Genomic DNA, 27,693 nt, shown 5'->3' with positions numbered 1-27,693 from the left:
TCATCGAATTTGGAGGCTAGAAGACCCCTACAACCATCTTATCCAGCTCCATCAGCTGCCTGAGCGACCTTCTCAACGTCCCCACCAGGTGGTTATAAAGGCCCTCCTTGAATGCCTCCAGTGATGGGGAACTCACTGCTTGGTCAGCTCTAATGCTGGGTTCTGAAGACCTGCTCTTCTCATCCGTGGCTGCCTAAACATGGAGCTTCTGGTTCACGTGGCTGTTGGCTGCAAGTTCCAAGCTGGGCGGCTGCTGAAGGACTTGCCAGAGGAGCCTGTGGGGGAGCTTGGGGTGGATGAGTTTGATTGACCTTTTCTAGACTGATGGTGTCACCGGCTCAGCAATTTAACACGTTCAGCACTATCTCAATGGGATAAAGAGTTCCTCACCCATGAGATCAGGAGAGTGAGGCCCATCCCTTCTGCAGTGGGTCTGGCCAGTCGGGATCTTACTTCCCAAATAAACCCCCCTTACACGGTGATTCTTCAGCTTGAGCGTGCATGGAATCACCTGGAAGCCTCGATGAAACAGACTGCTTATTCAGAAAGTCTGGGGTGGGGCCCAAGAATCTGCATTTCCAGCATGTTCCCAGGGGATGTTGGTACTACTGGATGGAGGACCACACTTTTAGAACAACCACCCTAAACCTCCTCGTGTTTAATTTTTTGCCCCTTCAAAGCTTTCAAAGTATGGGCTTCGGATCTACTTCAGAGAAACTGGGGTTCGAGCCTTGATTCAGCCACCAGCTGAAAATAGTAACAGCCGCTCCCTCTCTGCAGGGTTTTTGTGGGACCCTGTGTCACCGTGTCTATAAAGCCCCGACACAGGGCCTTGCGATGGCTTCATCCAGATTAAAGGGGGACTTTATTTAGTCTGAACGAGTCTGTATTTTAAAAGCTCTGTGAATCTGGCTTAAACAGGCTTGGTCAGGTCCAGAGCTGGGTATCCCTCATCTGTGCCATCTTGCTGCAGTTCCACTTTTAACCACGGTCCTCACTGGCTTTGCCATCTTCCAGAACCACTCTGGTGAGTGAGCCACAGCCCCTGCTTCTACAGGAACGGTTGCATCACGGTCTGGATGGAGAAACAGACCAGCAGGCACTGGACTCCTTATGCTGCAGAAGTAAAGTTTATTAGCGAAATAAAAGCGAGGTTACCCTCCCCATCCCAGAGAGATCAGGAGGCAGCAGAAGAGAGAAAATGGAGCAGTCAGGACATCCTGAAGAGAGGAAGCACAAATCCAGGGGCCAGGGCTGAGCTACCGGGCTGGAAAGCCCGTCAACAGAGAAGCACTGCCTGGCTTCAGTCTCCCCCAGGCTGGCTGGGGAAGAAAGGCCTCCGATGGCAGGACTGGGGGTTGGAGCCAAGGGACTACAGACATCTCCCATTTTCTGGCATCTCTGGCTGAGGAGTAATTCAGCATCGAGGCTCTGAGCAAGGCCCACAGGAGGCCCGAGAAGGCCCGAAAAGGCAGGGAGAGCAGTGGGTACAGGCTGCAGGGGCCGCACAGGTGCTGGAGGCTAGGGTCGCGCACATGTTGCAGGGGAGCCTGCAGAAGAAAAAAAGGTGCTTAAATATTGGCATGAGAAGTGTATGAAAATCCAAAATAAATAGGCACTTTAGAATTGGAAGAGAAAAGGGGGCTTAGACGGTACAGGTCCCTCTAGGCCTAGAGAGGGGAGTGACTTGCCCGGAATTCACAGTGAGGCTGCGGCCAGAGCTCAGAGCGCCTGTGTGCAAAGCCGGTGGCCGGCCACTCTCGTCATTTAAACACAGCCCCTGGTCCTCTTCCTTATTTCTCACAGGGGTGTACTATCTGTCCTACCTTTGTCACAGCGTTACTGAGGAACTAAAATGAGAGAATAGATACCACCGCCCCATGCAATATTTTTAAAAGCTCCTGGAATATTCCAGAGAGAATTTAGCAAAACCTAAACGCACAGAGCCCTCAGTATTTTAGCCCCTGTGGGAGTGACTAGCACCTGGGAGCATAACATGGGCCACACAATGGACGGCATGAGCTGCAGAGGCCCTGCACACCCTCCTCCACGTCCAGGCAGCCCACCAGGCTTGCTGGGTAGCAAGTTTGTCCCCAAAGGTGGGGTCTGCAATGGCACGCCTCCTTTTGAGTCATTCCTAATAAGACATCTCTGCTTTTACACACGATATTGACACAAACAACATCAGGCTACATACGTACAGTCCTCAGTCTCCAGAAAGTTCCAACATGTGGCGATCTCACCCTCCAGCCAGGCCTTGACGTCCAGTAGCACCTGGTACTCCCGGCTCTGCCGCTCCAGGTCAGCCCGGATCTCCGACAGCTGAGCCTCCACATCGCTGATGAGGCACTGCCTCTGGGCCAGCTCAGTGCCGAAGCGGGCCCCGGATTCACACAGCCAGTTCTGCAGACCAAAGAAAGAGGGAAAGAGGTTAACAGTCATCGACCCTGTCCTCAGTCTCTTCAGAAAGGCTATGACACCCCAAGCCATTGCCAGGCCCCAAGAAAAATCCAGTCCTCAGCTGTGACAACTAGCAACGCTCTGTGACTCTTCCTCGTAGACCTTAGGAGACGTTTGCAGAACCTCCCTCACCACATGAATGTTCTTGCGTCCCCATCTACGAGAGTGTTCTTGCAAAGGTGAGGAATCAGGTTAAAGCTGGGTCCCTGGTCTGTATCTAAGTGACGCATGTACCGAACCTGGGAATTGCCCATGGGAAGCGGGAGCCCAGCTGAGTCTTCCATGCCCACAAAGGAACTCACCAGCGTGAGCTGAGCCTGCAGCTCTACCTCCAGGGCCTCGTACGGGCACCGCATCTCCTCCAGCACCCCGCCCAGGTCCACAGCGGGCACCACGTCCAGCTCAGTCCGGAGCTGGTCCCCCAGCTGACACTTCAGAGCGTGGACTCCCTGTGGACATAGGAGGATGTCCCATACATGGGGCCCCCACTGCCCTCTACTCAAAGCCTCACCTCCCACTTCCCATCCCCTCCAGCGATTTCCCTGCCCTCCTCTGAGGATGAGGTGCTGCCTGCGTCAGCATAGCAGCTTCCAGAGCCTTTCAGTGGGCAAGGTCCCACGGAAAGCCAGAGCTCCCCTTCAAGGCTTAACAGCGAGGCACGAGCTTCCACCCAAGCAGGAGGAAGAGCCTCACTGCTTCCTCCGAAGGAGCCTGAGTTCACCGCCAGGACGTCTCCACGTGTCACACAAAGGGCCCCGCACCTGCTCGTGGTTCTTCTTGAGGCAACGCAGCTCCTCCTTCAGGGACTCCAGCTGGGCCCCCAGGTCGGCCTTGGCGAGTGTGAGGTCGTCCAGTGCCCTGTGCAGCCCACAGACGTCGGCCCCCTCCCCAGCTGGCAGAGCAAGTGCTCCGTCTGGTACCTTCACCAGGGCAGGCACAGGAGTTGGGGTTAGAGAGCAGAGGGGCCCCAGGACACAACCTACAGCATGCCTTGCTGGCCTTCCCTCTGCCCTCCAGTTGTGAGTTGGCATTTCCTGTGTCGTGCACTCACAGAAACAGCAGGGTGATCCCCACTCATTCAATACTAAGCACCTAAGACAACCAGGCAGAGTGGCCGGTACTGAGCATACCAGGATGGACCGTGGTCAACGCTGCCCTCATGGGCAGATGGCCAAAGGGGAGGCTACAGAGCAGCCAGGTGTGCCCACTGTAAACCGTCCTCTTCCACACCCCCAGCTGAGATGGACCCTGGATTCTCTCCCAGATTAGAAGCCAAACTGGCAGAATGAGAGAAAGGAAACGGCTTCCTTAACTCTGGAGGAGTGAGGCGTCCACAGTGCCCAGAAAAGAGACAATGAAATATAATGTCCTGGGCTTCCCTGGTGGCGCAGTGGTTGAGAGTCCACCTGCCGATGCAGGGGACACGGGTTCGTGCCCCGGTCCGGGAAGATCCCACATGCCGCGGAGCGGCTGGGCCCGTGAGCCATGGCCGCTGAGCCTGCGCGTCCAGGGCCTGTGCTCCGCAATGGAAGAGGCCACAACAGTGACAGGCCCGTGTACCGCAAAAAACAACAACAAGAACAACAAATATATATATATATATAATGTCCTTCCCTGCTCCTACATTGGACCCTCTAGGGAGTATAAACCCTTTGACCTTCACGTGCCTCCACTGTAGGCTGTGGACCATGATTTCTGTCATGAATAATTAGTGCTCACAAATTGGTCGAGCTGCAGTGTGGAAACACATCCTTTACCAAGGCAGCGGAGTTTCGCATGAAATGACCTCGGGGTAGGAAATGCGGGGCCAAGTTCTGGTTCTACCGCTCGACGCCGTGCAACTTCTGGCAAGTGCCATTAGGGCTCTGAGCCTCTGCATCCTCACGAAGGAGATGCCATCACTGCCCTGCCCACTTCACCCGGTTCTTCTTACATAGAATCAAGTGGAGGATGCGTTCCAAATCAGGTTGTAAATTATAAAAGTTAAACAACTGCAGGTCGCCAGGGGTGTTTTCTCAAGACCTTGGGCTTAATGCCCTCTGTTGACTCCTGCTGTAACTGTGGGTTTGGGATCTCGGTCGATTACATCTCCTATACCAAGTGCCTCACGAGAGAGAAGTCCAGGTAGACATCTGGCCCCTCCCCCAAGTGTGGTACCCCAACCCACTTGGTCCTATTGTCATCAGCAGTCAGCTTGGCATGGTCTATTTGCACGACCAGCTGCTTGTTCTCAGATTTGACGCACAGGATCTGGGAAAAGAAAGTACACTCAGAGATTTGCTCGTTCCCAGAGCCATCTATGGCCTCAGTCAAAGGAAGCACCATTGGCTGGGTTCAAACTACAACATCCTCTTGGACAACACGAACTCCCAAACATGTGAGCTATGCTGGTGTGGTACAGGAGGGGCACATGCAAGAGAATGCGTGGCAAAAGGTGAAGGTATAGAGCCCAAAGAAGCAAGAGATGGAAGGTAGTAGCAAACTGAACATATAGCAAAGACTTAATTTTATTTTGCTAGATATGATGCTTAACCTGGTATAAACAAGATGTGGAATCTAAGCCACAGAACAATGGGCTGGTTATTACACTTGTAGATAAGGTGGGATCCATTCTTAATAAGTCCCTTTCACTGGTTGGTCAACCTCCTCAAAGGTCTTCCCTGAATCTAGCCATAGCTCCATGGCCCTTAGTCCTTTTTTTTTTTTTTTTTTTTTTTTTTGCGGTACACGGGCCTCTCACTGTTGTGATCTCTCCCGTTGCGGAGCACAGGCTCCAGATGCGCAGGCTCAGGGGCCATGGCTCACAGGCCCAGCCCCTTCACGGCATGTGGGATCCTCCCGGACCAGGGCACAAACCTGCGTCCCCTGCATCGGCAGGTGGACTCTCAACAACTGCGCCACCAGGGAAACCCAATTTAATTTTGGTTTTTGCCTTAGTCTTTTTTTTTTTTTAACATCTTTTTTGGAGTCATGGCCCTTATTCTGATATTCTTTGTCTTTCTGTCTCCAAAACTAAGATGAAGTCTCTTAAGAAGTATTGCATTATAACCAAAGGGGACAGCAGATATACATAAGAGACCAATATTACTGAATGGATATATACTGGCTCATAAAAGACATTAGAACATACTCCCCTGACCCCTTTTGCTGCACCAGAACTTAGGTTACACTGTTTTTTGCAACTACAATTTAGGAATTGTAAGCACTGAAGCTCAGAAAGCGTAAACTCAGAATCCTGGGGAATCAAATCCTACATCTCATCCTTTTCGCATTCACATTCACCTTCACTCAAGAGATTCTCTTCCCACAAGTTTTGGGTTAGCAGATACAAACTATTATATATAGACTGGATAAACAAAACATGGTCCTACCGTATAGCACAGGAAACTGTATTCAATATCCTGGGATAAACCATAATGGAAAAGAATATAAAAAAGAATTTGCATACATATGTATAAGTGATTCACTTTGCTGTTCCGCAGAAATTAACACAACACTGTAAGTCAACTATACTTCAATTAAAAATAATTTTATCTGTGGCTGATTCCACTGCCAATCCAGGCCCTGAACATTTAGTGCAGGGTCAGTCAACTTTTTCTGTACAGGGCCAGATAGTAAATCTTTCAGGCTTTGCAGACCATGAATCTCTGTCATGACTACTCGACTCTGCCGTTGTAGCACAAAAGCGGTCACAGACAATACGTCAGTGAGTGAGCGTGGCTGCGTACCAATACAACTTTAGTTACAAAGTCAAGCAGGAGGCTGAATTTGGCCTAGGGACTGTTGCTTGCCAACCTCTGATCGAGAGCATCGCAAACCTCACTTTCTGCTGCAGCTCCTCGATAGTGCAGAAGTGGCTCTGATAGTCCAGACACATGGTGGCCACATGGCATTCGCTCGACTCTTGGATCTGGGTCTCCAGCTCCATGTTGTCCCGCTCCAGGTGGCGCACTTTCTCCAGGTAGCTGGCCGGCTGGTCATTCGGGAGCTTCATGGTCTCCTTCTCATGGCTGTTAAGGGAGCCTTCACCATAGGTCCTGCAGATTCCGATGTTGCCAGGAATGTGGCAGGTCCCCAGCAAGGGGCAGGCGGCATTGCAGCTGTGGGCAGACAGAGGCTGGGTCAGCCCAGAGGGGTTGTTCCCACTGGGATTCGGTTGGCGTGTGCCAGAGTGGCTGAGAGACATAGGGGGGCATTGTTGACCTCTGCCCCAGGCTAGTCTCTAATGTCAGTGGAGGAGACACAGATGTTTCTTGCTCCAGGAGTGTTGGTGCAGCCCAGGCAGTGGGATGAGCTGATGCAGGAGGAAGTTATGGTGAGCTGAGGATGCACAGGAGGTTCAGAGCCGCTGGGAAGGCTAAGCCACTGAATCTGACAACCCTCTTCCCTCCCGGCCCTTTTAAACCCCATCCCAGGTGGGTGTGGTCTCCATGCTTTGACCTCCCTGCTTGATTCTCTACCTCCTGCTGCGCCATCATCCTGCTACTCAGCTGTTGAGTTTACCATTAGGAGTTCCTTATCTCACTAAAGGAATGTTGAAGACTCTGAGGTGCCTCTTGGCTCTCTGATATCAGGTTGGCTGTGGGTGGGAAGTCAGAAGCTTTTTACTATTTTAAAAGAACAGAAGTCCTTTCAGCCATCAGATGTTTGTGCTTTGACTGGGGTTGGCCTCCTTGTTGATGTGTCCACACAGAAGGCATGACTATTCCTGTTGGTCTTTGGAGCAGCAAGAGAGACAAACTTCTATGACTACAGTGGCATTGACCTGGGTGAAAACTCAACCAGCCTTCCCGACCCGGGGAAGAAATTGATTCTTAGTAGATGTTATAGGCTTCTTGATTAACAAGAAGTTCTGTATTTCTTCTTTCTTCCGTTGTTTGCCTTTTGGTCTCATTTTAAGGGGCAAAAAGACTATGAAGTCCATTCATTCAGCACATCTCCTGGCACATCCTATATGCCAGGCTCATACCTGACACACAGTTGGTTACGTTCCTGTCCATCAGGAAGCACAATAACTTGGGTAGCCATGGGTGTCTTAAATAGTGTCTAAGAAACTCATCAGTATGAGGGTGACTCTGAAGACCATGCCTGATCCAGACCAAAAACAGAGAGCTCAAGAAGCCAATAACAAACAACACTGAACAATAATCTTTTGGAATATCATCTAAGAACTTGACCATGAAACTCAAAAGATTTGTATTATCAGAGTCACTGCAACCCCTCTTCCTGCCTTACTTCCTCGATTCTAAAGACTTATGATAGGAGCACCTATCATGTGTGTTAGGAGCACCTATCATGTGTGTAGGGGATTTATCAACCATATTGTCTATATCCTTCCTACACCGTATAAAGTGGGTATCCTTATCTTAATTTTACAAAAATAAATAAATAAGGTTTTGAGGACCAGAGATGTGAAGTCATTTTTCTTGGCTCAAGCCAATTATAAAGTGTCAAAGCCGTTCTCAGTATCTGTTTCCTTCCACTCCAAAGCCTATTCTTATTCAACTTGACTTCCACCCAATCCCCTACCCTAGCCCCCAACAGAACAACTGTGTCATTGCCAGAATTAAGAAGAATTAAAAGGCTCAGAAACTGGGCAAGAAGTTGAAATTAAGAGATAAACAAGGGGCTTCCCTGGTGGCGCAGTGGTTGAGAGTCCGCCTGCCAAAGCAGGGGACACGGGTTCGTGCCCCGGTCTGGGAAGATCCCACATGCTGTGGAGAGGCTGCGCCCATGAGCCATGGCCACTGAGCCTGCACGTCCGGAGCCTGTGCTCCACAACGGGAGGGGCCACAACAGTGAGAGGCCTGCGTACCGCAAAAAAAAATACAGTACTGGCCAGATGAAACACATTTCAGGCTGGATGTTGTCCTCAGGCTGCCTGTCCTGTCTCTGGGCTATTTGGCCTCCATCCAATGTTCAGTGTGTTGTTGCTGGGTTTTTTGTTTTTTTTTGCGGTACGCGGGCCTCTCACTGTTGTGGCCTCTCCCGTTGCGGAGCACAGGGCCCGGACGCGCAGGTTCAGCGGCCATGGCTCACGGGTCCAGCTGCTCCGCGGCATGTGGGATCTTCCCGGACCGGGGCACGAACCCGTGTCCCCTGCACCGGCAGGCAGACTCTCAACCACTGCGCCACCAGGGAAGCCCCTGTATTTTTTTAAATTTGTTGAAAAGGTTTAAAAATCAGGAGAACTTAAAACATTTGTTTTAAAAGAACCTAAACATTTAAAAGAAATGCAGCTTCCCAGCTTCCCTTGAATAATGAGAAGATCCAGCAGTACTGAATCTTCATCATATGTGGTAGAAATGGCCCTGAGGAGGCAGCACCACCTTCATTGGACAAGCCATAGCTCCCTGGTTATCCACTGTCCCACAGTAACACCCATGTCACTCACGTATGTTCATGGCCTAGTTCTTGAAAAATATTTGACTTTGCAACCCTTGCCCTGGAGGACAAGATTCTAAATGGCAGAGAAGCAAGGCTGAATGTCTACCTACAATCATCAGCCCATCAGGTACCCAAGGCCCAGAGGTATCCTGCATCCAGACAGCCACCAAGCCCTGCCAATTCTGCCTGTACCACGGCTGGGGGCAGATGCCTCCACTGCCCACATTCAGACCCTCCCCATTGTTTATTACCTAGACCACATCCAAGGCCTCCTGGATGGCTCCTGTGCCCAGCCCTTCCTCCCTCTCTCTACTCAGCCCTTCCTGTTGCCATCTGTGCCATCTTCCTGAAGAGCAGCTTTGAGCTCTCATTGACTTGGTCAAGAAACGTTTACTGAGCATCTACTATGCACCAGATGGAGGGGATAAAAATATTTTTTCTCTGAGTTCCAGTTGTTTACCATCTAGCGAGGAGCTAGGCAGTTAAGCAATTCTATCATTTCCTCCTCAAAAAAAAGTTAAGGCCTCCCAACTGCCTATAAAATAAAGCCCTCCCTCCCCAGCATGGCCTTTGTGGTTCACCGTTGAATGGGGCCCAGCTGATCTTTCCTGTCCTCCTTTCCACCACAGCTCAACACATGAAGCTACATAATCCTTCCAAGTGCCCCAAACATCCACCCTTCCCCAATATGATCTCCAGTGGCATGTCTGTCTCCCTGGAGATGGAAAAGGCTTGAGAACAGATGCTTTGTCATCATCCGTCTCAGTATCCCCTGGCACACGCTGGCACACGCTGAGCACTTAGAAGGAGTCTGCCAACTTGGAGTGGAGCAGAATGGTCCCAATGGGCCAGGTGTGGGATGGCAGCATGAAGACCTGCCTGACGTCTTTGGATCATCCCGGCTTCCTAATCCCTTATTAATCTTGACAGGGCTGTACCTTATGGGTAGATCCAGTTGCTTCCTATAACCTCCTCCAAACCTCTCACACCCCAGGTACTTGCAGTCCTCGCTCTCCAGCAGCCCCCGGTACGTGTTGATCTCAAACTCCAGCCGGGCCTGGACATCCAGCAGCACCCGGTACTCCTGGCTCTGCCGCTCCAGGTCACAGTGGATGTCGGCCAGCTGGACCTCCAAGTTGTTGATCAGACATTGCATCTGGGCCAGCTGGGAGCTGTAGCGGGCCTCCGTCTCTGCCAGGGTAGATTCCAGAGAGTCTCTCTAAGGCAAAAGGAAAGACAAAATAGCTGTGAGGAGAGGACCTATTTTCCATGACCTTAGAAAGAACCGAGAAACGGCCACTGTGGAAGACGGTATGGAGGTTTCTCAAAAAACTAAAACTAGAAATACCATATGACTCAGCAATTCCACTCCTGAGTATATATATGAAGAAAACAAAAACATTCAGAAGGATATATGCACCCCAGTGTTTATAGCAGCACTATTTACAATAGCCAAGACATGGAAGCTACCTAAGCGTCCATCAACAGATGAGTGTATAAAAAAGATGTGGAGTTTATGTACACAATGGAATATTACTCAGCTATAAAAGAGAATGAAAAAAAAAAGAATGAAATAATGCCATTTGCAGCAACATGGATGGACTTGGAGGGCATTATGCTAAGTGATATAAGTCAGAGAAAGACAAATACTGTATGATATCACTTATATGTGGATTCTAAAAATACAACAAACTAGTGAATAAAACAAAAAAGAAGCAGACTCACAGATATAGAGAGCAAACTAGTGGTTACCAGTGGGGAGAGGGAGAAGGTGAGGGGCAATATAAGGGTAGGGGGAAAAAGGGTTATTAGAGAATTATGTGAAATCACGCATGTGAAACTTCTGAAAATTGTAAAGCGCTATAGAATTTAAAGAATCTTCCATTCAATTTTTTAAAAAAAGAAAGAAAGAAAGAGCCGAGAAGAGCCAAGTCTCTCCTTGGGTTTGGGAATGACCCCTCCCTACCTGAGTCACTGAGGAAACTGAAGCCCAGAAAGGTCAAGTGACTTGTTCAAGGTTAAACAGGTGGGAAGTGACAGGCCAGGGTTTGAACCTACGTTCACGTGACGCTAAATCCCTTATTCCTTCTTCAACCTTACTCAGGCTTCAGGCCTTGGACCTGAGGTTCTCCAGGCTCCCCCGCTACAAGCATCACTGAGATCAGTGGTCTTCAACCCTGGCTGCACTTTAGAGTCATGTGGGAGACGCTAAAAAAACACCCATGCCCAGGCCCCACCTCCAGAGACTCTGATATAATTCATCTGGGGAAGAACCTGGGCATGGAGAGTTTTAAAATCTGCACAGGTGGGGTTGAGAAGCATGGGTTTGGAAGGGCAGGCTAAGCAGAGGACAAGCCTTCTTGGGAACTGTTTGACAGGGGCCACCTAACCCACATCAGATTTGAAACATGGCCCTTTTATCTCTGAGCTGGGTCTTGGGAGAAACCTCCCTGCAGGAGAGGTCAGCCAGGCAAGCAATGGTGGTGGTTAAATCTGGACCTCCTCCCCCTCGCCGTCCCCCTCCTCCCGCCTCTTCCTCTTCCCCCTCCTCCTTCCTGGATGCCTGCCCCTACATTCGGTGCTGCCTGAGCTCCAGAGCTGGGAGACAGGCGCCCACAGGCGCATTCACCAGGCTGTGTTGGGCCTGCAGCTCAATCTCCAGCGTGTTGACCGTTTGTCTCAGATCATTGATGTCTGGCTGGTAGCTCTGGAGCTGCTCAGAGCTTGTGGCTACCTGCTGGTTAAGTGCTTCCATCTGCAATGGGGGAGACAGGAGAAGGCTGGGGGTGCCTCTCAGGGATCCTGGGGAGGCCAGCCCCCTGCGAGAGGCCCGCCTGCCTGGTGAACCATTCCTCCATGTCCCTGTGATTAGTTCTCCACCAGGGCCCCGTACTGACACCACATCTCTTCCAGAAACCTGTTCAGGTCCACGGGGGTTGCGGCGTCCACGTCAACGTTAAGGCGGTCCCCAAGCTGGCATCGGAGGGCATCGACTTCCTGAAAAGACACAAGAACACCAGGCAAGTGTGAAGTCGTGCGATCCTAGATCATTCCCCCAAGGAGATGTGAGAAGATGGAGCAAAGGATGCTAAAGATCTCTGCCTTAGAGGGGCCCTGTGAGGACTGCAGCCACTCTGCAGCATCCCGAGGGTCTTTCAGCTCCACCTGGACACCCCGTGATGGGAGAGGCTTCCTATAGCTTTGGCAGAAGCCAGGAGCAACATCAGGGTTTGTTTGGTCCATTTGGACTAAAATGGGACAACTGTGCCCTGTCTCCCCGGCCCCCCTCCCAGCCTGCGTTCGTCTGGGAAGGAGCACCGCAGGAGCCTGGCTTTACTTGGTTCAAGGCCCAAGTGAGAGCAGGCGCCTCTCAGGCTCCGCTGCCACCGCTGCCAAGAAGAGAAAGTTGCTGCTGAGGCTGCCGATACCAAGCGATAACTCCTCATTAGTGGCCTCCTGGGGCAGTTCCCAGTTCTCTGATCCAGATGGGGTGAGTCAGGTGCCTTCGGGCGCTCATTGAGTATGTGGTAACATTGTTACTTTACACTTCAGCCTGAGGAAACCCAGCCAGGATTCAGAGGCACTTGTGCTTTCAAATCCCAAATTGAGAGGTTGAGTGTCAACCCAGGGAAAGAGGTAAAAAACACCAGCGCTCAGGTGGGCTTTACAGCATACAGGTGCCCAGGGTGGAGGGGTTCCCCTCCAAGGACCTGCAGGAGATGAGGAAAAATCAGAAAGCAGAGGGTCGACCTGTGGCTTTTGGATTAAGTGTATTATATGCAAACAGAAGAGAGGAAGGGGAACAAGGATGGGGAGAGAAGAAAAGAAGAAAACCACTGCAGTTCACCTCTCCCTTAGACGAGATGGGGGCCACCCCCCACAGTCCAGCCTAGCAGAGACGGACGGGCCATTCCATGTTGGTTCTAGAAAACAGCCCCCTCCAGCCCTAGTGGGCCACTCTACCCCTGTTATGCAGCTCTCATGAGAAAAACAAGTCACCACAAGCCCTTGGCAGTCACGCCAGTCCAGGAAATGCAGAAGGGAAGGTCGTTAGCATTTCCAAGCACCAACCAAAGGACAGGTGTTTAAGACCTGTGACTTCATTGAATTCTCACAGCAGCCTTGTCGATAGAGTTAGCCCCATTTTACAGATGAGAACATAAAGGAAAGGTTACAGAAGGGTTAAATAAATTGGGCAAAGTCACGTATACAATCTGTGGCCGGCCTGGAAATTTCAGCCCATGACTACCCAACCCCAAATCCCACGTTCTTCTCACTGGGCCCCCCAGGACCACCTCAGCTGGACTTCAGGCCTCACCTCCTCGTGGTTCTTCTTGAGACACATCAGCTCCTCCTTCAGGGACTCCACCTGCATCTCCAGGTCGGCCTTGCACAGGGTCAGCTCATCCAGCACCCTGCACAGGCTACTGGTGTCGGCCTCCACCAGCTGCCACATGGCCAGCCCCATCTCGTACCTATGTCAGGACAGGGTCAGCGACTGAGGGGTGAAACTGAGTGCCAACCCCAGGGAAGACCTTGAGCCACTGGCGCTTTTCCTACTGTCTATGAAACTGACAGAAAGCTGCCCCCAGCATGTGCCGGGAGACAGGGCGCCTCCGTCCCCTGGCCGCACTCACTTGGTCCTGAAGACATCGGCAGCCACCCTGGCATTGTCGACGTGCACGATCATCCTGGCATTCTCTGCCTCGGTGTACAGAACCTGGGGGCCACAGCACACAGAGGGGGTCGGCCCAGGACAAGAAGAAGGAAAAAGAACCCAAGTGAGGAGAACCAGTAGCCCTGCAGCCATCCCTGCCGAAGCCTCTGGAACTCTGAGGGATATTCAGTGAACTGCAAGTCCTCAGAAAACGTGAGGTTTATTTTTCAAGCACCTGGGTCTTCATAAATCTGAATGCCCCATTTTGAATGCAATGAGCAACGTGGGAAGAAAAACTCTGTTAGACATGACAGTTAGAAGGGTCCTTAACGAGCACTCAGGTTTACTGAAAACTCACCACGTACCAAGGGCTGGGCTAAGCACTTTACCTGTATTAACCCATGGAAACGCTTTGACATAAGGACCCTTATTATCCCCATTTTTCCGATGAGGAAACTGAGGCCCAGGGAAGGGACCTCCTAGAGTCACGCAATGAATCCATGACAGAACTGAGACTAGATCCCAGGCCTCTTTCCACGTGAAGGGCTCCGGCTGAGCACTCGAATTAGGAAATAATCCTGCGCCCTAGGGAAGTTTCTTTTCCCTGAACGTAGCTTAAGAAACGAGTGAGATTCAGATCTGGAAGGCCAGCTCTTTGGGTCTCCTTCCCAGGGAGTCTGTTCACCGCTTGCCCTCACCTTCCGCTGGAGCTCCTCGATGGTCTTGAAATAAGACTGCTAGTCAGGACCCAAGGCAGGCGCTCGAGACCGGGAGGCGTCTCGAATGCGGCTCTCCAGCTGTGCGTTGTCTCGTTCCAGCTGGCGCACCCTCTCCAGGTAGCTGGCCAGGTGGTTGTTCAGGAACTGCATGGTCTCCTTCTCATCGCCATTGAAGGAACCCTCGAAGTATCGGCTGTAGGAACCCGTGGAGCCGGAGCTTCTGCTGGTCGGGCGGCAGCTGCCGGGCTGGCAGGAGCTGGCTAGTGCGCCTTTGAGAGGCACGTGGCTGGCCAGTAGGGGGTGGGCGCACAGACAGAGGGCACGCACATCCCGGGCTGGCAGACGTAACCCAGGCACAGCTCCAGTCGGCAGCTCGTGCTGCTGGAGCAGACGGAGGGTGACTGGGGGCAGCTCTTGATGGAGGCTGGGGAGCAGTTAGACGTCATGTCCGAGAGGCTGCAGCTGCGTGAAGTGTCAGTGTCTGCCAACCCCATTCTGCTCGGGCCTTTTTATGTACCCTTGGAGTCAGGGGACTTATGCTAGAAGATCACCAGTCCCAGAGGAAGCTGCTCATTCATTCGTAATTTGGTTTCCAATAAGGAGTTCCTTTCCTCATGAAAGAGGCCAAGCTTCTCATTTGGCTAAGGCAGGACTCTGGGCTCCCGTCATTGATGACCGGGCGAGAGCCTCAGGATACATCTTCAAAGGACCAGCTCCAGGCCCGGGCCCTCATTTCTAGGGTGGGGCTGCCAGGCCTGGCTCTGTGCTGCCAGTGGCGTTGCCCCCTGCGGCCCCACCTGCTCTGTCCCTGAGAGAGGCCACAGTTCTGTGGGGCAGCGACCCCTCCTTTTAAGGAGATCATTCCCTGCGGGAAGAGGAGGCCCGGCCCCTTACGGAGGAAACGTGTGGGTGACGGAGGCTGCACCGATGCTGGCAGTGGTGTGAATCCAGGGAGGAAAGAAAAAGAGCCTCTGAATCTCATGAATGTGCATCATCTTCCTCCCAGGGGAAGGAAATAATATTAGGGAGGAGAGAACAAACTCAGCACAGCCTAAGAATCAGGGGCCTCCTTTCAACTGGATGCTACTGAGAAAGAGAGAGGTAAGGACCCCAGTCTTGGGAAAGGAAGTCAATGCCATGAATATCTCTGTGAGCAGATGCTCTATCTCGACCATCTCTGGATCCTCCCCTTCGTTTCTCACTGCTCCACGTACAGAGAGTTCGATTATTGTTGTTGAACAAGCTGGAACTGGCTCTGACCTCGCTTTCTGCAATGGGGGGGGCTCACTCTGGGACCCCAGAGACAGGAGCAGAGTGAATCAGCTCCCTTGAGAAGTGACACTGCAGCTCTGGGATGAGCAAAGCCGGGAGACCAGGAGCAAGTGTCTCTGATTCTAGAAGCCACTGGGCACTTCTTAAGAAAGCAGCAGGTGAGACCAGTGGTTTTTAGTCTTGCCTGTAATACTTGTGGGTTCACACACTTCGTGTTTACTATGGGTGTGTTATATAGCCACTTTTTATTTACGCATCTTCTCAATATAATATTGAAGTATAAGTACTTTTCTTCTTTTTCATATATTTCTAGAAGAGTTGGTGAAGGGGCATGGAAGGAAAAATGCCGCCCAGCCCTATTCCCTGAAATGTGTTGCTTAAGAAAAGTCAAAATAGAGATGCTACCTTCTAACTAGCTGTGTGACCTTGGGAAAGTCACTCTACCTCTCTGGGCTTCAGTTCCCTCCTGCAAATTGAAAGCGTTAGCTTAAATCATCTCTCAGTTTGATTTCCTGCAATAACCATAAATTCCAGTTCTTCTGTCTGTATTAACTGTTTAGAGAGGACAGAAGGACGGGTGATGCAAACACCAACCACATGGAGTGAGACTCATCAGACCAGCCTTTTTGAATGTGTACAAGTACCAGGTACTGTGCTGGATGCTTGGCATTAAATTGCCCATTTAATCCTTACCCTAAAAATATAAGATATAATTACACCTTGGAGATATTGCAGGTTCAGTTCCAGACCGTGGCAATCAAGAAAATATTGCACTAAAGCGAGTCACACAAATTTTTAGGTTTCCCAGTGCATATAAAAGTTATGTCTACACTGTGCTGTAGTGTATTAAGTATTCAGTAGCATTATGTCTTTTTAAAATGTACAGAATTTAAAATGTTCATTGCAGCTCTATTTACAATAGCCAGGACATGGAAGCAACCTAAGTGTCCATCAACAGATGAATGGATAAAGAAGATGTGGCACATATATACAATGGAATATTACTCAGCCATAAAAAGGGATGAAACTGAGTTATTTGTAGTGAGGTGGATGGACCTAGAGACTGTCATACAGAGTCAGAAAGAGAAAAACAAATATGGTATGCTAACACATATATATGGAATCTAAAAAAAAAAAGAAAAAAAATGGTCAGAAGAACCTAGGGGCAAGACGGGAATAAAGATGCAGACCTACTACAGAATGGACTTGAGGATATGGGGAGGGGGAAGGGTAAGCTGGGGCAAAGTGAGAGAGTGGCATGGACATATATACACTACCAAACGTAAGGTAGATAGCTAGTGGGAAGCAGCCGCATAGCACAGGGAGATCAACTCGGTGCTTTGTGACCACCTAGAGGGGTGGGATGGGGAGGGTGGGAAGGAGGGAGACGCAAGAGGGAAGAGATATGGGAACATATGTATATGTATAACTGATTCACTTTGTTATGAAGCAGAAACTAACACACCATTGTAAAGCAATTATACTCCAATGAAGATGTTAAAAAAATAAATAAGTAAATAAAATTTTTTTAAACATGTACAGAATTTAATTAAAAAATAATTTCTTGCTAAAAAATGCTAATCATCATCTGAGACTTCAGAAAGTCGTAGCAGTAACATCAAAGATCGCTGATCACAGATCACCGTCACGAATATAATAATCATGAGAACGTTTGTGAGAATTACCAGAATGTGACACAGAGATACGCAGTGAGCAAATGCTATTGGAAAAATGGCGTCAATAGACTTGTTCAATGCAGGGTTGCCACAAACCTTCAATTTGTAAAACACGCGGTGTCTGTGAAGCACAATAAAGAAAAGCACGAGAAAGTGAGGTCTGCCTACACTCATTATTGCAGTAACGTGTAGTGGTGGTTCTCACAACGTGGCCTCCTGACCAACAGCATCAACATCACTCAGGAACACGTTAGAAAAGCGGTTTCTCAGGTCCATCCCAGACCAGCTGAATCAGGGACTCTGAGGGTGGGACCTAGCCATCCGTGTTTAACAAGTCCTCCAGGTGGGTTTGAGAACCACTGGGTGATAGGAGCATATATATCTTTTTTCTAAGTGTAATTTCCATATCATTGTTTTTTCAGAGGACAGGATCTCTTCAGTCTTTAAGGAATTAGCTCTGCGGGTCTAAATCAGAAGGAAGCCAGAAATGAAAGTGGGGAAAGGAAAAGGTGGACGCCCATCCTCAGAGCAATCCTGGCGTCCTGCTGGAATGGAGCTAATGATAGTTACCAGTTTTCAGATGCTGAGCATGTGCTCGGCAAAGCACCAGGGACCTTACAGCACGGCAAGTGTCCTGTTCTCTATTTCACTGATGAGGAAACTGAGACTCCCAAAGGGACTACCGCCTGTTAAAGCTCCCATAAGCAGTAAACGCTGGGGCTAGGATTTGAACCCAGGTCAGGCTGCCCACATGCGGAGCCCATGTTCGTCACACTAAGGCCAGACCCCCTTTAGCTGGCCTCCTTCCACCACTGAGGTAGGACAGGAGAGAGGCAGTGAGTGGACATCCTTCCTGTCCCATCCCAAGGCTTCCCTCAGACAAGGGTCAATCCCACCCCTGGCACCTGACACACTGCCTGGCCCAGGGAGGCACTTAGTAAAAGTTTGCTGAGTGAACTGAATGATCCTGAGACCCTCATCTTCTTTAGGACCAAGGGGTTCCAAGAAGATGGGAGCTGAGGTGGTGCCGGGCACCAGGAGTGAGGGTGCTGGGAGAAACCAAAACTCCAGGCCTTCCTTTACAGGGGGTGGGAAAGGGGAGGATTCTAAAATTGAATCAAGGTGAACTCTACTGGGTGCTCTTAAGGGTTGGGGGTCTCAGGACTACCTTGGTCAGCATCTTTCACCAATCTGTTCTCCACCTGGAGCACTGTCGCAACTCTCTTGGCGTCGCTGAAGCTCCTTAGCAGTGCTCTTGGCATCTCATGAAGAGCATATGGCCATCTAGGGACAACCTGTCTTCCTTTCTATCTCAGAGGTTTCCCTTCATCCTTCTCCATTTCCCATTGGGATTGGTGGGGCTTTTGTCATTTGCCTGGTCTGTCGAGGAGGGACATTCTGGGCACAAGTGAGTCTTTGGTCCGAGATGCTGGGAGCTCCCACTTCCATGCGGAAATGCCTTGGGACCCAAAGGCACCATGCACCTCATCAGAGGTCAAGAGCACATGAGAACATGATGGGTCTCTTAAGAACAAGACTGTCTGGACTGTGGGTGGAAGTCACAGTGGCGGGCTCACTCTCCCATCTCCTCCTTTGGATGGGCTGTGGGTTTTAAGGGGGTTTGCTGAACTGGAAGGGCTGTGTGAAGAGGTTGAAGATATCACGCTTCTAAAAGCATGGGACTTTTATGGAGTCCCCTGGGTGTGGGATTCCGTACTGTTTCTCTTACAAGGACCACAGGCATGAGGCTAATGAAGTGGCCTAAAATGCTTCACATTATACCGATCTCAGCATTCATCATCCTCTCCTGGGGCCCCAGAGCGACCATATATACTAAGAGGGTAGTAGTAGGGGTCTGGTCACCTGTCACCTGTCACAACACTGGAATCTTGGAGAAGGGTCTTAATCAGGAAAGCTGAGCTAAATGCTACACTGTAGACCTCTAACCACCCCAACTAGGGGCACAGGGACCCTGTCATCCTCAGGGTCATACATGGTCCAACCTCCCCCATTCATCTGCCCAAGAGTCACCCCTCCTCACCCAGCAGAGACACAAACCAACAATATCAGAACAGAGCTGGTTAGGCATGGAGAACCAGAGCAAACGCTCTTTATTGTTCCTCCAACAGGAGCCTTCTGCTGCATTTCAGACCCCACCAAAACAGCACCCAGAAGGAAAACCTGGCCCAGGAGGCAGCCTGAGAACAGAGACCCTGACCTCCATTGAAATGATGAGCAGCTGAGGGCTTCAGGGTTGGCCAGCCTTAGTGACAGGCTTTGAGGAAGGTGAAGGTGTGGAAGCCTTCTCAGGGCCAGGCCTAGGCCTGGGCTCTGCACAAAGACAGGGGATTGGGCTTTAGGATTACGGTTGAATTGAGGCCAAGTCCAAGCCCTGGAGATAATGGCCTTGGCTTACTGGACTAGCCACTCTCAGAACCGGCCCCGCAGGCAGGGCACACAAATGGGGCGGGGGCTACAGGTGGTGCGGGCTGCACCAGGCCCACAGGAAGCCACAGGAAGACAGGGGACGCATGACTTGGAGGGCGAGTGCTCAGGGGCACACGGGTTACAGGGGAGCCTAGGAGAAAAAAAAGGCCAGAAGACTATAATTTTCCAGTTGCTGTTTTCAATAACCCGGAGCACCTTAAAAATCCCCCTCGTCCTGGAGTTCGGGGTTTGGGGGCATGGGCCACCTGTTCTCCTTGCTGGGCCCTGCAATAAGCCTTTCTCTGCTCCAGACTCCAATGTGTTGGTTTGTTTCGCCTCCCTGTGCGTCGGGCACACGCACTTGAGTTCAGTGACGGTTGTCAAAGAAAGAAGTAATTATGATATATCATGTAGTTCGGCTGTGAAAAATACAATGAAGTCATAATGATGAAAACTCTAAATATTGATTTAACTAAAAGTGAAATACATATGAATAATCAATTACATTCAAGAATTAATTTAATAAATTTTTTTTGTTAATGAATGAAGAAGAAAAGAAAAAATACGCTAGTCCTGCCCCCTCATTTTACCAATGGGGAAACACAGGCCCAGAGGGAAAAGGGACTTGCCAGGGTTGCACGATGAATGTATAACAAGACCTGAACTAAAACCCAAGGCTCCTGATTCCAACTGCTGGGCTCTTCCCAGGCACCATGCTGTATCCCCAGAACTTTGTAGATCGTATTCAGAAGATGAGAGAGCGTGCAGGGATCCTCACTTGGAGTCCTCGCTCTCCAGCAGCCCCCGGTGTGTGTTGATCTCACACTCCAGCCAGGCCCGGACATCCAGCAGCACCCGGTACTCGTGGCTCTGCCGCTCCGGGTCACAGCGGATCTCCACCAGCTGGGCCTCCACGTTGGTGATCAGGCGCTGCATCTGGGCCAGCTGGGCGCTGTAGCGGGCCTCCATCTCTGCCAGGGTGGGTTCTAAAGCATCTCTCTGGGAGGGCAAGGACTGTATAGGGAGGAAAAAGGTTAGATGTCAGAGGAGGAGCGAGGAGGTCACACCTAATCCATCTGAGTCTCAGTGAGGCCTCAGAATCCAGGAACGGGAGCTCAGAGAGTCACTCTGAGCCTGGATGAACCACAGCCAGATATCTCATCTGAGATGAGCCAATTAGCCCCTGTAGCCTCCTGATCTATGAAGAGGAGCTCCCCTATTAATGAAATCTCTGAGTCACTGATAATTGTCCAGAATGAATCTGCTCACACGAATACAGGAGCTGCTGCTACCAGGACATGCTGGTGCTACAGGTCTCCTGTCCTTTACCCCTGGGACATTGGTGAATGGGGGCTGGGCCCTTATTCCCTCTTCTCTGCACAGAAAATCCCTGACACTCAAGAACTTGACCTTCTGGAACCTGCCATGTGGTCAGCAATAGAGGCTGGAGGGCTCCTGCACTGCTAAGCTTGGTCCAGCAGCAGCCCCAAGCCAGCATCGGGCTCACCATGCTGTGCTGGGCCTGCAGCTGCATCTCCAGGGCATTGACCATGCATTTGAGCTCAGTGATCTCTGCCCAGCAGGACTGCAGCTGCTCCAAGCTGGACACCATCTGCTGGTTCAGCTCCTCGGTCTGAAACATACACACACAGGGACACTGGGGACTCAGCTTGAGAGATCGACAGAGGCCACTTAGGATCATGGGCCAGGTCCAGATCACCCAGTCTACCCCATTCATTTCACCCTTGGGGAAACTGTTGCTTTCAGGACAGCAACCTGCCCAAGGTGCACAGGGAGGTCAAAACAGAGCTGGGACCCAAACTCAGGCTTCCTGACTCACAGCCTCAAGGTCACTCTTGTGACCCATTCTATGTCTCTGTCACACTGACTGTTTCAATGTACCCACCTGGCTGTTGAACCAGTCGTCAGCATCCCAGTGGTTCTTCTCCACCAGGGTCTCGTACTGGCACCTCATCTCATCCAGAACACAGTTCAGGTCAACAGGTGGGGCAGCGTCCACCTCGACATTGAGTCTATCACCAAGCTGGCAGCACAGCGAATTCACTTCCTGTGGCACAGATCAGGGTCAGCACTAACTTTCCCAGAGGACTGACTCACTCATCCCCCTCCCCCATGCTCACGTGATCCCATGTTTACCTGCCCCCCATGCTCACCCCCTCATGGTTCTTCTTGAGGCTAAGCAGCTCCTCCTTTAGGGACTCCATCTGGGCCTCCAGGTCAGCCTTGCACAGGGTCAGATCAACCAGGATCCTACACAGGCCATTCATGTCTGACTCCACCAGCTGCCGTATGGACACCTCCATCTCGTACCTGGCAGGCACATAACAGGGTGCCTAAAGCTGCTTTTCCTTTTTATATCTAAGTCAGATCCCACCCCAGACTGGCCTGGTTCTGTGTGTCCTGCCTTGTGCCTCAGGGACTCGATAACCAAAAGTCTGAGCACCACCCATGTCCAGCTCTACCAGCCCCCAACCAATGAGCGAGTGGGACAACTCACTTGGTCCTAAGTCATCTGCAGCCAGCTTGGCGTTGTCCATCTGCACCACCAGCCTGGCATTCTCTGCCTTGGTGCACAGGGTCAGGGGAAATAAAGAAGTGACTTCAGTGAGAGAAAGGGCATTCTTCTGGCAGGAGCTCCCCAAAGCTGGTGCAGGCTGCCTCTGAAGGAAGAGGGTCACCCATCCCTGGGCTCTTGGCACTGAGACTCCGTGGATCCTTACGGGCATGCTGTAGGGATCAGAGCAGGTGACCCCTAAGGTCCCTACCAATGCAGAGCATCTCTCACCTGGGTTAGAGAGAGAGAAATGCTGCAGGAAAGGCCTGACATGGCGGTTTCCTCCTGTCTTCCTATCTCCCAGGACTACAGGGGGTTCACGGCAGGTTATTACCAAGAGCATACTCTGTAATTCCCTGGACACAAATGGTCCCTCTCAGGAGTCAGCTAGGACTTTCTGGGAATGCGGGCTGGGCAAGAAGGAAACTTCTGACAGGCTCTCCCTTCCCTGAGTTAGTTATAGGAGACCTGGTCTGCACCAAACACATCAACCCTGATCCCCTCCCCTTAAAAAAAAAAAAAAAAAAAAAAATTAAAACTCAGAGAGGTGGCTTGTGGTACTGAAGTTCTCACGACCGGTTAATTCATAGAGCCTGTATTCAAGCTCTGGCTCCACTAACAGCCCCCTGGGTCACCTTGAATAACCAGCTCGAGCCTCAGTGTTCTTATCTGTAAAATGGCCTCATGATACCTCCCTCATAAGATTATTGAGAGGAGCAAATGAGGCCACCCATGTGACCAGGCTTTGTGACCTCTGAAGTGTCCCGTGGGAGCAGGGTTGCCAGGCCAGTGCTGCTGGCACCAGGCTCCTACTCTGAACCCCTCACCTTCTGCTGGAGCTCCTCGATGGTCCGGAAGCGGGACTGGTAGTCGGGGCACACAAGGGGATCTTGTTGCTGGCTCCGCTCCCGGATGTGGCTCTCCAGCTCCGCGCTGTCCCGCTTCGGCTGCCGCACCTTCTCCAGGTAGCTGGACAGCCGGTCGTTCGGGAACTGCATGGTCTCCTTCCCGTTGCCGGTAAGGATGCCCTCCCGGACCCAGCCCCCTCCCCCTCCATGCTGTAGCTGCTGGCAAAGCCTCCGGAGGGGAGACAGCTGGCAGCCCTGCAGCCGCTCCTGCCCAGCCCAGCTGAGCGGGCAGAGAGACTCCAGGCCCCCCGGGACGGGCCAGGGAGCTTGCAGGAGCTGCTGGAGTACATCGTGGACACGCAAACCGAGTCCCCACCGGCCCCTCCCGGGACCTTGAGAGGCCCCGACAAGAAGCCGGCCTTGAGGCATTTGGAAGCCACGGCTTCGGCGGCACAAGGGATCAATCTCCGAGACCAGATGCCCCCAGTGCAGAGAGGCAGCTCCTCACCCCGAGTTTATATCTCTGCCCCGGTGGGTGTTGGCCTTTACAAAGTGTTTTCTCCTCATCAAAGTTAATACCATTTTCTATCAGAGCCCCTCATTAACCTGTTACTTAGCTTCCCGTGAACATCTCCCGGCCTCGTAAAAACAGAGCCCCGTTGGACCGGTGGCTACGTCGAGACTCATCTGCGCCCCTCTGTGTCTCCGGGAGGACCAAGTGCTTCAATCTGTGCTTCAAAGGGGCCTGTGGTCAGCACCCAGCCCTCAGCCGCCTGGTTAAGTGTGGGAGTCCAGCCACCATCTTTTTTTTTTTTTTTTTAAATCTAGGGTGATATTATTATTATTATTATTATTATTTATGGCTGTGTTGGGTCTTCGTTTCTGTGCGAGGGCTTTCTCTAGTTGTGGCAAGCGGGGGCCACTCTTCATCGCGGTGCACGGGCTTCTCACTATCGCGGCCTCTCTTGTTGCGGAGCACAGGCTCCAGACGCGCAGGCTCAGTAATTGTGGCTCACGGGCCCAGTTGCTCCGCGGCATGTGGGATCCTCCCAGACCAGGGCGCGAACCCGTGTCCCCTGCATTGGCAGGCAGACTCCCAACCACTGTGCCACCCGGGAAGCCCCCAGCCACCATCTTGACTTTCTCCAGCATAGTCTCCTTTGATGAGCCCAAGGGAGTAGAGGAGGCCTCGGGCTGGCTCCTGGGAGATCGACGAGCAAGCCTGGTTGTTGCAGGAAGCTGGGAGCCTCGCACCTAGGGAGACACAGAAGACTCTAGAATGGCCAGGGAAATAGGGCCATGGTGACCAACTCTCCCGGTTTCCCCATATTCTGGTTTCAGTGATAAAGCCCCATAGACCGGGGAACCCCTCAGTCCTGGGCAAAATGGGACAGCTGGTCACCCCAGATACAGCAGAGCCTCGAGGGACACATTCCCGCTCCCTTTCTTGCCAGGAAATCTCCTCTAATGAAATTTCAAAGCTTTTGCACAGCAAAGGAAACCATAAAGAAGACGCAAAGACAACCCTCAGAATAGGAGAAAATATTTGCAAACGAAGCAACTGACAAAGGATTAATCTCCAAAATATACAGGCAGCTCATGCAGCTCAATATCAAAAAAACTAACAACCCAATCCCAAAATGGGCAGAAGACCTAAAGAGACATTTCTCCAAAGAAGATATACAGACTGCCAACAAACACATGAAAGGATGCTCAACATCACTAATCATTAGAGAAATGCAAATCAAAACTACAAGAGGTATCACCCCACACTGGTCAGAATGGCCATTATCGAAATATCTAGAAACAATAAATGTGGGAGAGCGTGTGGAGAAAAGGGAACCCTCTTGCACTGTTGGTGAGAATGTAAGTTGATACAGCCACTGTGGAGAACAGTATGGAGGTTCCTCAAAAAACTAAAAATAGAGCTACCATATGACCCAGCAATCCCACTACTGGGCATATACCCTGAGAAAACCATAATTCAAAAAGAGTCATGTACCACAATGCTCATTGCTGCTCTATTTACAATAGCCAGGACATGGAAGCAACCTAAGTGTCCATCGACAGATGAATGGATAAAGAAGATGTGGCACATATATACAATGGAATATTACTCAGCCATAAAAAGAAACAAAATTGAGTTATTTGTAGTGAGATGGATGGACCTAGAGTCTGTCATACAGAGTAAAGTAAATCAGAAAGAGAAAAACAAATACCATATGCTAACACATATATATGGAATCTAAGAAAATAAAAATGGTTCTGATGAACCTACGGGCAGGACAGGAATAAAGACACAGACGTAGAGAATGGACGTGAGGACACAGGGGGGGAAGGGTAAGCCGGGTCGAAGAGAGAGAGTGACATTGACATATATACACTACCAAATGTGAAATGGTTAGCTAGTGGGAAGCAGCTGTATAGCACAGGGAGATCAGCTCAGTGCTTTGCGACCACCTAGAGGGGTGGGATAGGGATGGTGGGAGGGAGATGCAAGAGGGAGGGGATACGGGGATATACGTGTGCATATAGCTGATTCACTTTGTTATACAACAGAAACTAACACAAGATTGTAAAGCAATTATACTCCAATAAAGATGTTAAAAAAAAAAAGAGCAGGGGTTCCTTAACCAACACAGATGCTCTGAACAACTGGATAAAAAGGTAGAGAAAGCTGCATAAATAAAGCACCTACCACACACAGGCTGTTTGAATGCATGTGCTGAGGCTGTGAGTGCACTCGGCAAGCTGTACAATGCACATAGACAGGGAACACACCGCGTGGCTCGAGGAGCTGACAGCCTGATTGTCAGGTCACAAGCCCGCACCACCTGTCTGCTGTTTCCACGCAGGAGCCAGGCAGCTGGAACAGTGGCCAGAACAGAGGCTCAGCCCACTGCCCAGCCCCTGCCTATTTCTATGGAGAAACACCCTGGGGTGTGGTGCGCTCTGCGCATGCCCGGCCTCCCACCTCTCGTCTGAACCTCTGCCAGAGTCGGAGCTGCAGACCTCAGACCCCAGAGCAGGAGTGCGGAGCACAGAGAGCGGCAGGGCAGGGCTGAGACCACGTGGACTGGCCCTGCTGCCCGGCCTCTTGCCCCAAAGCCAAGCAGGTCTGAGGTTGAGCCCTTTGGGCTCAGCTCTGAGGGTGCTGCTGGAGGGCAGTATTGGTCCCACCAGCGTCCTGCTGTGTAACCAAGCAAAGAGCTTGGGCCCGCCTGCTGGGCTTTCCCATTCCCCACTCTCCGCCCTGGGACTCTTCATTTAATACCAGCGCTCATAGCTACCACTTCCGGGCACTGTGCACACATTGGAGCCTCCCCCACCCCCATTTTACAGATGCACCAGCTGGACCAGAGAGGTCACGTGATGTGGTTAGGGTGCACAGCCAGGCTCAGCACCAGCTGCTCCAGCCCGCCCGAGCGCTTCTTCCCCTGAGGTCCAAGATATGTTTGCTGCACCTCTGGCTTGTCAAGCAGGTTGAAGATTCATGTTTAGCACCAACTACCTGGTGACATAGACAGAACCAGGTCTTTCCCATGGGTCTTGGACTCAAGTAAGAGCCCAGAGGTAGAGAAAAGAGGGAAGGGGGTTGGGGAGAGACAGAGACAGAGAATCTGTGCGCTGGGAAGAGTGCCCGAGTTAGAGTCAGAAGAGCTGAGCAACGGCCTCATCCCCACCACTCACCGCTGTGTGGCCTGGGGCAAGTCACTGCCCTCTCTGGGCCTATATTCTCAACTGAAGAATGAGGTAGGGGGACAAAGGAGGCATGGGGCCCTCAGACATCTCACAGGCCATGCTTCTGTGATCAGAGGGGCGTCCAGGCTGAGCCATGCCCAGATGAGCATGGCTCAGCCAGTGGAATCTGAGGCACTCTGAACTTTGCTCCACAGTGAGGTCTGGCTGTCCCCTCCCGCTTCCCCACTTCACTGTCCCTGCCGCCCTTCACTTCAGCCCTGTGTCCAGTGTTAGGGACGTGGGTTCACCCAACCTTCCCACCTGCATCTCCCAGCTCACACAACTCCCCTCCCTGGAGTGGTTGGCCCAGGCTGGCTGCTTGGAGTTTGCCTCTCTGGGTGGCATCCCCTCTCCTAAACTGTCCCCAGTGTCAGGCCTGGAGGTGGCCAGCGAGGTGACAGGAGCTAGACAAGGGAGGAGACACTGAAGGGAAGAGAGAACCACCAGACCAGGCAGGGCTACCGAGGAGGACGGCTTGGGAGCCTTTGCCTCTCCTGGGGCCGCCCCAGGTGGTCCCCATGGGCAGAGTCAAGCCTGTAGGCTATTGGCCAGCAGCCATCGGATTAGGTCAGCGTCTGTTCTCATGGTCCAGGCCCTAGGGTATCCCTGTTATGAAATAGTTTGAATCATTCTGTCACATCTTACCACTCAGAGCCAGAGGAGACAGACCTGAAACCAAAATCCACACCTTCACAGCAAGCCCAGATCAAACACCCCCAGTAACTAACCACAGAAGATCGACAGAGGCAAGTTTGCTTTACCAAGAGAACACACTTTATTGGGTAAATTTCCAGGGAAACCTAGTTTTACAAAGCATAGAAGCAGTAAAGGTTAGAAATACAGTCCAAGAAGTATTTTAGGTAGAAAAATCTGTTGAGCAGGGAGTGCCTCTAGGGAAAGGAGGGGGGATCTTTTAGAGCCGGGACCCAGA

The 27,693-nt window shown here is 51.3% G+C and overlaps 1 protein-coding gene across 1 annotated transcript; it reads right to left on the bottom strand.

Moving 5' to 3' along the window:
- Positions 1-1,417: 1,417 nt before the first annotated feature.
- Positions 1,418-26,822, bottom strand: LOC309837869 (uncharacterized protein; the record flags this gene model as incomplete). The annotated part of the gene is given in 20 exon segments (XM_082678763.1): positions 1,418-1,550; positions 9,846-10,066; positions 11,477-11,602; positions 11,682-11,720; positions 11,722-11,844; positions 13,166-13,322; positions 13,485-13,567; positions 14,203-14,241; positions 14,245-14,489; positions 14,492-14,685; positions 19,609-19,749; positions 20,377-20,597; positions 21,106-21,231; positions 21,505-21,666; positions 21,773-21,929; positions 22,117-22,126; positions 22,129-22,279; positions 23,001-23,225; positions 23,228-23,463; positions 26,816-26,822. Coding segments are annotated over 20 exon segments (2,796 nt in total).
- Positions 26,823-27,693: the final 871 nt, after the last annotated feature.

This window comes from Grampus griseus (genome assembly GCF_964374135.1).
Source record: "Grampus griseus genome assembly, chromosome: 20".
In the NCBI taxonomy this organism is placed as follows: Eukaryota; Metazoa; Chordata; class Mammalia; order Artiodactyla; family Delphinidae; genus Grampus; species Grampus griseus.
The sequence above is the reverse complement of the archived record's forward strand: the minus strand, read 5'-3'. Positions and strand labels throughout refer to the sequence as shown.